The 13,238-nt window shown below is 34.3% G+C and overlaps 1 protein-coding gene across 3 annotated transcripts in view; it reads right to left on the reverse strand.

Moving 5' to 3' along the window:
- LOC149793585 (bromodomain and WD repeat-containing protein 3-like) overlaps window positions 1-13,238 on the reverse strand; it is a 108,333-nt gene that overhangs the window by 22,237 nt on the left and 72,858 nt on the right. For 2 of the 3 annotated variants that reach the window (XM_089967545.1, XM_089967543.1), the window contains exons 26-31: window positions 12,629-12,690; window positions 9,616-9,892; window positions 7,848-7,973; window positions 5,667-5,799; window positions 1,201-1,344; window positions 691-843 (exon numbers count right to left, since the gene is read on the reverse strand). In XM_089967545.1, coding sequence (XP_089823671.1) covers window positions 691-843; window positions 1,201-1,344; window positions 5,667-5,799; window positions 7,848-7,973; window positions 9,616-9,892; window positions 12,629-12,690 — 895 coding nt within the window. The remainder of the gene's footprint in view (window positions 1-690; window positions 844-1,200; window positions 1,345-5,666; window positions 5,800-7,847; window positions 7,974-9,615; window positions 9,893-12,628; window positions 12,691-13,238) is intronic. The other variant, XM_089967544.1, reaches the window with a different exon arrangement.

The raw sequence follows: 13,238 nt of genomic DNA on the forward strand, positions 1-13,238 counted from the left end.
TGGCAGAGTTATCTTTTGCGATTTTTAGAACTAGCAAAGACATTGGAATTTGTGAGCAACTTTAATACAGAATTATAACACTGATGTAAGCATGAAAATATGGTTGCATAGTATCCTGATGAACATGCACATTTTTATGTTTAAATATGTCCATAAACTATCAAACAGTTAGCACAACCATCCACATGGGCCCTTATTCTTCGGTCATGTTCCGACCAAGCTTTGATAGTAAGCACATGTGCTGTGCTTTCTGTAGTGGAAGTCCTTGCATACTGACATTGAGTTTATGATCCTGGATTTCAGCTTCAGTTTTCTAAATTTGATCAACAGTTTCATTTGTACTGGACTCTCAGTTTTTTGGAAATTGTAGTCATGGAATTGCATTTCCTAAATCCTACAAAGAGCTATGGCATTCATGAAAAATGGAGTATGTTTGATACATTAAAGCTATAATTATAGCTATCCTTACATGAACTTATAGAATATATTCACAGCAAGCATACTTTAATCATTAACATTTGCATTATTTTCTTGTTTTTAAATTGTATAAAAGTATGAATTTTAACCTAAATGTTTATTCTCTTTGGCTTCATTTATAATTATGTACTTTGTGAGAAAATGAAATGTGTTTACTTAATTTCTTCATTTAAGATATTGTACTTTGTAAAAAAAATGATGATAACAGCTTACCCTTGATCTTTTATTGGTATTGTAGATTTTGGAATTATGGAAAATAAGCCGCACATCCTTTATTATATCTTGTGGGTCAGCATATTCATTTTTGGCCAGTTTGTCTCTCACAGTATGAAGATCCATGGGATTGTCAATTACCTCATAGTATTGCTGAAAACAACAGAGATATACACTCTCAAATCCATATCTAAAGAACTTCCAAGTTTAAAAGATTATATGATGGTGTTGGCACTTTGGGATTTAAAAAAATAATGGAAGAAATCACAGATTGTGATAACATTACATAAAACATTTCCAAGTTTTACACAGTATTCTTGACTGATTGAAAATTACAATTGAAATAACCTATTTTACATGCATAATTACTGATATTATGAAGTTGAATGCCACGATAGTGATGGTGGTCAAAACTTTAAGTCTATACACTACACTGCATGTCTGGGTGCTCAAAAAATCATAAATGCTCTACAACATGAATTGGGTTATAAATGTACTGAACTTGCTTACAGGATATAGGTTGGCATCAACAGGCTCCCGGAATGGTTCAGAATCTTCCCACTGGAACACTCTGTCCAGAAGTTGCTGGCACTCAGATTTCCATGCTTCTGGATCTGACAACTTGGCTCTCTTGTTAGAACTTTTCTCCTCTTTCTGAAAATTTGATTAACTTTTAAATTTGCTACATTTTATTTTAATTTTCAGTTCATGTGAAATGCTTCACAAGACTCAGATGTTGATGAGGTGTTGTTGCTGAGATAGAGTATTCCAGACAACATGTATGGAACCACTGACCTTGGATGGGCAACCTCTTCACTTTGCAATTGTCAAAACCAGGAAGAATTTATAATTTAGAAAGAGAAAAATACAACTGAAGCAGAAGTGTGTAAGAATGTTTGATTTGTACATTTCAATAATTTAAGCTATACTCCAAAATTGGAAATTAACGTTACCTGTGTACAGTTTTGGTTTTACTTATGCTGATTCTGGGGCAGTCTCACATAATCTGCAGATGACAGTACAGTCAGATGGATATAGCATTGTTGTATTGGCTCAAAGTAGGCAAATATGTGACTTTGTTGTTAGCGGGGTAGGAATATGTTATAAATGAAAAAAGCAAGAACACCCTTGCCAACTTCATATCTCCACCAAAGGTTTACTGCAAGGTCATAAGATCCAGTAGCCCTGGACAGAAGCTATTGAAAATGTTAGTAACTGAAATCTTATCTTGACACTGCAAGAAGGTTTGTATTCTGGAGTAAGTGTGTACAGTTTTATATGCATATGGTTGAATGGCACATCGGTATAATCTTGCCTCTTAACATAAACATAAACAAATTTGTTATACATCTCAAAGCTGATAAAGAACACTTTCAGTTGTTTCTGAGAATAAATCTTAAGATTACTGATCATTTAAGTACAATGATCAAACACAGTTTGCTGTGCATAGGCATTTACTGGAGCACTTGGGAATGACTTCAATGCAATGGGTTATGCTGTTCAGGTTGAAAGTCTTCCAGCATAATTTTTTAAACAAACAGTGTACGATCCCTACATCAGGGCTGCATCTAGGTTTTGGCAAATGTGTTCACATGCCATCAATGAATCTGAATAAAAAGCAGCCAATGAAGTGAGAGAAAAAAAATTTTTTTTTTTTTTGGGGGGGGCACTACCAGCATGATGTTAAAGTTTCTTTTGAATTTTATTTAAACAGTCAAACAGAGTAATAGCAAGTATAATAAGTTTTAAACTCATCATGTGTTCTGAATATAACAGTATATCAATACATATGCATTATGTATACTGTAACACTTAAAACACATGTATTCTGTATATTACAGTATAACACTAATGCATATCATATGTTCCTTATATTACTGTACAGCACTAAATTCATCTGTTCTGTATTCTGAGCTGATGTCCTGAAATTAGCATTTCCAAATGTGAAAGAATTTTCTTTGCCACACCAACAGTAAAGCAGATCACTTATTTCATTCATTTCCAGCAATGGTCAAGTTTTTTTCAGTCTGAATTGAAATAATGTTTTTTGAAGGATACCTCAGTTTCTGTACCATGATTTTTTGGCATTATCTGACAAAAGTACTAATAGTAGTACCTCTACTATGTGGACAGGGTACTAAAATATTCCTATGATTTACCCCCTACCTTTTTTCTGCATACTGTCTTATAGCCTTTAGATACAACATACATATCCTTGAACAAACTAAATACTCTTCTTGCTTAATACCATTAGTGATGAATTTCACTGAGGAAACACAAGTAAAATAATATTTATCTTCTTCATGCAAACGTTTCTGCTGGATCGTCCACCATGTTAGCTTATCTAATAAATACTTCCATTTGCAGCTTCGTTTGTCAGTGTGCCATATAAGAACAGTGCATACATCTTTGGAAACGTTAACAGATCATAGTAAATATAGCATGCATTGAAAAAAGTATTTTAGAATATACAAGTTTGGTATAGCAGGTCTATCTTGGAAAGTAAATAACAAAAAGTATCTTGTGTTATTTGTCATGATGGTCAAAGTACAGTTAGTAAAAACATACCAATATATTTTACCTTACAATAACTGCTTAGGTAGCAGATTTTTACTCATGTCATCTTTTTGACTTGAACAAGTTTTATTTGCTTCATTGAAATGTATAGGATCACATGGTAAGTATTTTTAATACGTGATTAGCATGAGTCTATGTTCGTTCACTATCAGTCTGCCTACTGACAAAAACATCTGCACTCCATTATTAGAAGTATCACTTCTAAAATAATGAAAAGGATTAGTTTTAACTGGTTTTGTCATTTAATGCACTGTCCCACCAAGTTGGCCTCATCATCAAACAATGGCTCTACTGAACTTTCATAGCAGCTAAGCAGAACTAAGCAAATGACACACAGAAAATACATGATGTGTTTCACAACTATGCAAAGACAACATGGCTCCTGGGAGTGATAACCAGGATTTTTACATTAAATAATATACAAAAAATATAGACTTCTCAACAAATGCAAACAATTCTTTTTGCACAACATTGCGGACATAGAACTCATTCTTCAAGAAATCTTTAAAAAAAAAATTTCTTCACAATCATGCATCCTAGATGCATCACTGCTACATACTCACCAACTGTCATGAACTCTGTGCAAGTAACTGGCTGTCAGGTATATATGCATCCTTGAAGATCAATAAATCAGTTCTTACACAGTGGATTACTCTTGAATGAGCACTGGGTGAAAATGTTTACTTAAATTCATTATTCAACTGCAAAACTCCTCTAGGTCACACATGTTTTGGTTATAAATAATTAGTGGGATTTCCATGTATCCTTTTGTATGAATGAACATCTGCATACTTTAGGATGGAGGAGGTGTGGTGATAAAATAAAATGTCCTTACTAATGAAATTTTTAGACTCTTATTTGTTCAATTTATTGTAACAGAAATATAATTTGCACACTACTGCATCAAGTACATTTTTATATGCATAACCTGAAACTAATTTAAGGAAGTTTTTGTGCATCACTGTTTTCCAAGTGCACGAATTCATAAAAGTTTTGTGCAAATCACATGATCACCTGCCCTGAAGCATCTAAGGTACTGTTAGGTATCTGTACAACCTAATAAGGTACTGTTGGGTATCTGAACAGTTGATAAGGCACTGTTACAGTCTAATAAGGTACTGTTGGGTATCTGAACAGCTGATGAGGCACTCTTGGTTTGGATTGGGTTTTATGGGTTTAACACCATTTTTCAGTACATGATAGGCTATACATGGAATCCAATATATTTGGTAGCGGAAGAACTAGGGAAAACCTCAAGAAGAACCACCAACCCATGAGAAGCTCAAGAAAACTTTTTCACATACCTACGCTAGCCAAAATGAGACTTTAACCCATGCAGGCAGAGGTGAGATGTCAGTGTTCTGTAATGGCGAGCACCTTAGACCACTATACCACCAAAGGCTCCAGACTACTGGGTATCTGTACAGTCTGACAAGTTACTTGGGAAACCTGTATAATCTGACAAGGGCTGTTCCAGTAAAGTATACTTGGAACCCTGGGAAGGCACTTTTAATGTGAAGTAGTCACCCATAGATACAATACTTTTTATCATTTCATATGAACTCTGAGTAACCCAAGTACCCTGGCATGTATTTTTTTTTAAAAGCACCTTCCCTGGGTTTGTTTGTTTGTTATAGCGTTTAACTCCACTTTTCAACACAAGATAGGTTTTACATGGATGACAGTCTAAATGGTGAAGGAAGAACATGGAAAACCCTGAGAAGAACCACCAACTGATGAGAATTTACTGGCAAGCTTCTCACTTACTCACATTGGCCAGGCCCGAGACTCGATCCCACACAGACAGAGGTGAGATGGCAGTGATCTGTAATGGTGAGTGCTTTTAGACCACTCAGGGCCTGCCTTCCCTGGGTAGTATGTATGTTTAAATGGAACAGCCCTAAGTTACTGTTGTGTACCTGTACTGTCTGATAAAACACTGCTGGGTATCTGTACAGTCTGATAAAGCACTGCTGGGTATCTCTACAGTCTGATAAAGCACTGTCAGGTACCTGTACAGTCTGATAAAGCACTGCTGGGTATCTGTACATTCCAAACAATGCAGTTTGCAGGACCAATTTATTTTACATAAATTTCAAATAGGTGTCTCTTATCAACATCTCACTGCCTTTTTCAGTTTATTATCCATATTTTAAATTTGTATAAAGTCAATAATAGTGCAGTTGTTAAAAATAGAAATACCATGTCTTAAAGAGGATAATTAAGAAAATCTAAAATAATTAAATACCCATGCTTTATGAGATAGTTTTTAAATAATTTAACCTAGTGTGCAAACTATCTGTCTCTTCCTATAAAACCTCGGTTCAAAACCGGCATAATTTTGTATTGATTAACTAAGATTTTAGAAACGTTGCATTAATCTAACCCTTTATACATACCCTTTTTCTTTTCCTACTTTGAGAATTCTCATCACCATCATCAATGCTTTCATCGGATGAATTGCCATCCTGGAATTCATTCACATGGCCCAATTCAGCCAGTATGGGGATAGGGTTATCACAGTCTGGGTCACTGAAATCAGAGTTCATGTGAATATTAATAATTCTGAATTCTGAAAGAAGAAGTTCGCATCAAGGTATTATCAGCATCATACTTTTGTCAGTCATTTCTAAATCCTCCACCTCCACCCACATTATACATATACAAAAAGTGTTCCTACTCTGCAGAATCAATCCCAAGGTATAAATTGAAATAAAGAAACTAGATTAGCTCCAATCACATCCCAAAGTCTGAGATCTCTAATTCAAATGAATGAGGAGGAGTTGAACTACACTACGTAAATAAATGCACTGATGGTCAGGATCACAGCATTGTAACCTTTTCTACAGAAATAAAAACAAAACAATGGTATAAGTGAACAGTTTCCAGAGAACACCAAGTCTCACATTAAAAGAGAATTCCTATCTACTATGTGGCCTACATTCTGTTAAAATTAAACCAGTTTTACTTATGTGAAATCTTGAAAGATGATTGTATTGCAGGGAAGGGTGGGAGGGATTATCTGTAATATGGTCAGGTAAGTATTCTCTGAGGAACATGATTACTTAAGATTTACTTTCTCTCCCCTGATCACATTACATTAGGTAAATAGGTAAGAAGAGGAGAAAATGTTGGGAATCCTACATCTATTGGTGTCACTCTGAAGGAGCATGAATGCCAGCTAAAGGATGATGTTATTGTTGTGGGGTTTAACGCCATTTTTCAGCACATGATAGGCTATACATGGTGGCCAGTATTAATGGTGGAGAAGAACCCGGGAAAACCCCGGAAAGAACTACCGACCCATGAGAAGCTACTTGCAAGCTGTCTCACATACCCACATTAGCCGCATCAGTGACTCGAGCTAAAGGATGAATGTTACCTAATGTTAGTTTAGCACAACAAGAGAGAATTTATACATGTGAAAGGAAGATCCCTATTAGATTCCACACTTGCAAGAGAGATCCCTATTGGATCCACGCTTGCCAGGGAGATCCCTACTGGATTCCATTCTTGATTATTGTCTCAACATCAATGGTTTCCCCAGGCAAATCCAGCAAAAGTGACAAATTCATATCAGGGTCAAAGGTGCAACTTATGATTTTTCTTAACTCATTAGTGAAATAACTTTAAGAATTTTGGAGAAGAAAGAATGAAAATTTAAATTTATTGGGCACTGTTTTTTTACAGTAATCTTGGCAAGAAAGTAGTTTAATATCAGAATTACGTCTCATAACATTTTGTCCCCAAAAATGAAATTTTCACTTAAACATGAACAAATAAATGATTTTGCTGTTTTCATACATCAGAAAATGACGAAAACCTGTCACAATTTTTTTTAGAAATTTTGGCAAAGGAAAAAGAATAATCACAGGTTAATTTACTGCATCAACTGGACTACACTCCAGCAAGTAAAGATTAAAGTGAGCAATTTATCTTATGTATACAGTCATATAACCTCTTGCATCTTACCAAACAAAAGTTGCTACAACAAAGTTTACCTTCATTTGTGTTATTTTTATTTACTAAACTGGTAATTTGTGCTTAATATATATTCCACAACCAAACCTTCTGTGCTATGTCTGATATTAAATAATTGCACCCCACCCCCCACCTCAAAGTGTGAACATTACTGAATCCATAGAGTTTTTGGCACTGGTTCAACAATCATTAATAATATGCCAGAAAATACAGCTATATTGATGCGTGATACCAGACCAGAATATCACAAAGTAAAATTTTAGTGAAACATTAATTTTCATTGATTTGCCATCCCATAAAGTGTATCAATTGGAAATTATACTTTATGAATCAATAACAAGTTCATAGCGACCCCCTCCGATTAAAATGCATTAAATACTTTGGATTATTATCCGACAGCCATTCTTTTAGATGGTAAGCAGAAGGTATAGTCATTCAATATATATTTAAGTAACACTAGCACAGCTAGGCAAGAAATATTGTAATAATTTAAAATTTTCAATCTAAATTCACGACAGATAGAGCTTACTTGTAATGGTCTGAAGATGCAAGGGGATGTGTTGCAGCACATTAGTAAAATAATACTGAGGCAAACTTACGAAATAAATTTGAGCAAGGTTTCTGTTACAATTCTAGCTCTTTTCACAATCAAGGAATTTGGCTCATTAAACTTTTGGGCATTGCTTTCAATGTAGCGCACATCAAACTGTAGAGAAGTAACCCGCCTGAAAGAAAAGAATAATGATTCAAATCTCATGCATATATTGAATTTTAAATTATGTCATGGTCTTCTTGCTATCAATACAAATTACATTGTACAGTTAGGTACTATAGGACTTCTTACCACATATACATATTACAATGAACAGATAGTTACTATAGGACTTCTTACCACATATACAAATTACATTGTACAGTTAGGTACTATAGGACTTCTTACCACATATACAAATTACATTGTACAGTTAGGTACTATAGGACTTCTTACCACATATACGTAATACAATGAACAGATAGTTACTTGAGGACTTCTTACCACATATAAACATTACAATGAACAAATATGTATTCAAGGACTTCTTCATACCAATATAAATTACATTGGACAGGTGGGTATTTTATGTTTTATTACCACCTATATACATTATATTGCATATATATGTATTTGAGGACTTCGTGCCAGTAATAAATGTTACATTGTAGAGATACAATGTATTCAACACACCTAACAGAAATAAAATATGCAAGTTTTGAAGGTGCTGAGATTCTCTATCATCCCTGCTAATTGCTCTTCATTATTTTACAGGAAGATCAGGAGTTACAGCAAAATTGTCCTTCCAAGCCCTGTACAATATCTTGGATTCAGATAGTTGAATCAGAACACAATTACATGCAAATGTGCAAAAATAAATGCAGGAATTGTCAACACAGACATCTGCATATTAAACCAATGTAAAAATTGTTAAATTGAGTAACACCAACATTAAGAACCTAAAACACTTTCAACAAATATGACCAAAATATAATATAAACAATTATAGCCATCTTCCTGAGAACAATAATTTCCAAATAGTAAATACTCAAAATATATATTTTCTTTTCCTATTTTATTACCACAAATATTTCACTGTCAAGTATGAGCAATGTAATGCTCTAATGAATTGCAGAACCATAGGTTTGAATACACATCTTTTTGTATCGTAAGACGAAATATATCCATTATTTACACAGGAAATTAAAGTAGATTTTCTTTTTATTATATGTACCAAAATAACTTCTGAATAAAAACTTTAAAGATTAAATACACCATCCACCCACCCTTTTCATAAGTTCATCTCAGGTTTCAATCGCATTTACTGGCTGATCTAAAAAAATATCAGCAATTTGATACAACTGCTTATTTTAGATGATCTAATCTCTTGCAATAAGTGATATTTTTTAATACGGACCTTTCATACTGTCAAGTAAAAGGGACATAACTTTTTCTGGAGGCGAATGGTTGAGTCAAATATCTTTTGCAAACAAAAATAAATTTCAACACCTAGGATGACAAGCAGTTTCCAGCTCAATCTCACAAAATGCATTTTTCTGGTACACTCAAGCAAGCATTAAATGGCATTGAGAAATCTTGTACTTTTATGTTTGATAATATAAGGATACATTTTTCACATGTAAAAATAACTGAATTAACAAAATATGAAACATATTTCATCAATAATTTTATGTATTTGACACAAAAGTATATTATAAAGACTAATACATATGAAACCCAACCACATCCATGGTAAAGATGGCATGATCCATTTTGTCTGGGTCAAGTTCTTTTTTCACACCACTAGATTAATAACCCTGATCCTTAAAGCTTACCTGTAAAATCTGTTTTCCAGACGAGCTTTTATGGTGTTGAGATCAGTAAGGTATTCAATATGCATGGCATAGGAAGGGAATAGGTTGAGATCAACTGGTGTGAGAAAATCTTCTGCCAAGGAGTGTTCCATAAGTCTCTCCAAACCATGGATGACACGGCTGCAGAAGACATCTCGGTTTTCTCCCGGCCACTCCCCTGGTTTGGGGGCATACAGAAGGGCTTTAAGTTCTTCTGGAGTCACTGAAGTCCCATCTTCTATGTTGCCTGGACATCCTGCTCAGAATTTGAATGCAAGGTATCAGATAATATTTAAAAGGCATACAGTAATTCCTTTTGAATCTGACCACATTGAAAATTTTAGTCACATATTTGATGGTTACACTGACCAACTCAATGATATTCATTCCAACAAAGGTTGGACTGATGCTTCATGACCTTTCATTGTAATGCAGAGCATCCATCATTGTGGAACAATTCTGTAGCCTTTGCTTCCAATTTTCTATTTCCATTTATTGTCAACCGGCTACAAAATATCTTTGATAAACGGATAAGATAAGAAAATGTATACATGTATTTCAGGTAAAACTATTGTTGCTCATCTTTTAAGATGTCACATGGTGTCATTTTATTAACATTAGTACATATATTTCTTCTTCTTACCTGACAATAATACATATATACCCTCCCAACTTCCCTGCAGTTAACTCCATATAGAGAGCATGCCTTCCACTCCAGTAGTAACTGATATATTCATGAGTTTTGGTGCCAATCCCTGTATCAAAAGGGAGATCACTCTATCTACCATCTAGGTAGGCAGATAACTTTTAGCTTTTGAGCTAGCAAGTTTTAGCCTGAGAAGGATGGATTTGCAAGGTAACAGTAGTTCCATGAGGTATTATGATCAGGTAATGTATTTGAAGAAAAAAGTTCATCCCTAAGAAGAGACACAAGTTACATCCCTTTTCATCAGGGTTGGGGGTCATTCAATTTCAAAATCTGTCTACAAAGGTAAGTGAAGTTAATGGGTCACACTGAATAGCCATATATGGCTTCTTTTGATGTTTACAAGTTGAACAACTGACTAATCCTGATATTGTTTATATAGCATGAATGAACTAAGATTGGTGTATATTTTTCAGTTGGTGATGATTTCACTTACTGGATGGATTAAAATGAACTGGCTACAGTAACCTTGTGTTGAACATAAATTTGGGAGATAAAAACATATACCTGTAAATTTGATTTTGCCGTACAGTGCACATAAAATAAAAATAATAATATTATGTGCATGGTATTTTTTCAAAAGGTGAACCTGTGTAAAACAGTCACCTGTGTATATGTAAAGCCCTTGAGTGGCTGCAACACATGCATAAATAATGAGTCCGAAACTTGTCAATAGCAGCCACCCATGGGAAAATGCCATGCAGCAACTACTCCTATCATTGTTATAATTATAACATTATTATTATTACATGCTTTTCAAATGAATAATGTTTCCTTTGCATGGCCAATATGCTAGAAAGACCAAATTAAGTTGTAATAAACTACTATTGGGTTAGGAAATATCTGACCAACAACCACATAAAGAAAATAAAACTTTAGCTCATTACTTTTATATAGGAAATTTCACAAAGGAATAGCTGTTGAAACCGGGTATATATATATATATATATATATATATATATATATATATATATATATATATATATGACCATTAGGGTAGTTTGTGAGAGGAAAAGAAAAAATGTGTGTGTGATTTGGATTTTTAAAATAACTTTAACAATTTTGCAGTCGTACTGCTATGATGTTTGCAGTGTGGCAGTTTATAGTGATGTCTAGTTCGTGCATCATGCCACAGACATGTAGCATCATGTCCCACCCAGTCACGTTATCCTGACACCAGGCCGACCAGTCTTAACACTAACCTCTTAATGCTGAGTGCCAAGTGAGACAGCTGTTAGTACCATTTTTATAAGTCACAACCTCCCACATCCAAGGCGGATGCTCTAACCACTAGGCCACTGGAGTGGTCAAGAAAGAGAGAAGAGATTTTGAAATCATACATTTTTGTCATTGTTTAGGTAAAGACATGTGAACTGATGTTTTAACATGTCACATCTTGTTTCTATTCATTGATCTAAGTCACTCTTCCACTATAATATTAAACCGAAAAATTTCCATTGCATTCTTATTTTAATAATTTGAATCAAGCTCCAGTATTAGTTAGAAATTCATTGTTGGGTTTAATACACAAGGTATATTATCAATCTTATACCATACCCCCCTTTTGGGGAGTTTTGTCAGATAATTATTACCATGCATTTGGTATTCATCAGTAAGGATTAATAGAGAACTGGCTTTATCCCAAATTTGCTTTTGTCAGATCTGACCTTGATTTTGTCATTCTCCAATTCTGTAAAGAGATACTTCCAAACATTTTAAGAGGTGTGACTGTTTACACTAAAAAAAACCCAACAATAACAGAGAACAGGTAGCATTTTACAAAAAATCTCTTTAAATCAAGAAATAATGCTATAAATATTTTTACTGATTCATTCAATTAATATAAAGTCACAACAAACTGAGAGATTCACCATCCTGAACAGTTCGATTTAATTACTGTTACACTATTCAAAATAAGCCCACCCTCCTATTCCTCTGTGGATTTTTAACATAGCTTTAACAATCTGAGTTATATCACTAGAATGTCTGCAGTGTGGCAGCTTATAGTGTTGTCTAGCAACGAAGCATCATCCCACAGACATGTAGCATCATGCCCAACCCAGTCACATTGCCCTGACCAACCAGTCCTAACACTAAACTCTTACTGCCGAGTGCCAAGCAAGGCAGCTGCTAGTACCATTTTTTATAAGTCTTTGGTAAAACTTGACCAGGTTTTGAACCTGTGATCTCCCATATCCAAGGCAGATGCTTTAGCCACTTAAGCCACCAGAGCAGTCCTCTCAATTATGTAAAATGGTAGACAAGTATATATTCCATTTTTATACTTACTGCTAGAATCAATGGGTTCCAAGTCCCATGGGCTCATTTGTTCTATTTCACCATTATCCCAACTGTAATTAATAAAAATAATAATAACAATAATAATAATAATAATAATAATAATAATAATATGAATGTTATAAGCCACAGCTAAATGGAACTCTGTAACACAGATTCTTATATTTCTGCACTTTCTTCATTATGATTATCTCCATTCTCTGCAAAAGTGTCCCACCCACACCTCCTCTCCTTTCTTCTAAGAGATGGATGAAAATTCTAAAACCATACTAAACATCTATCTACCAATACTGCATATCATACCCATAGTTTGAATGGTGTAGAAGTAACCAAATATTATAAATGTATATGTAATTAATCATGATCCACTTTTTTCTTCAAAATGCCAGTTCTGTACTGGAGTTAATTTCTTTTAAACTATATACAAGTGAACCAACAGAAATGGTTGCCTCTACACATAGGACATTTGTATACAGAGGCCAGGTAAAGGAAGGCTGATTGATACTTAATATATTCTTCATAAGGGCTTGTATCTAAGCTTCATGCAGGCCTTCACTGACTTTTCAATTATACACAAATAACATGATATCCAACAACACAA

The sequence above is a fragment of the Sinohyriopsis cumingii genome, chromosome 8 (genome assembly GCF_028554795.1).
Source record: "Sinohyriopsis cumingii isolate HCF-2022 chromosome 8, ASM2855479v2, whole genome shotgun sequence".
In the NCBI taxonomy this organism is placed as follows: Eukaryota; Metazoa; Mollusca; class Bivalvia; order Unionida; family Unionidae; genus Sinohyriopsis; species Sinohyriopsis cumingii.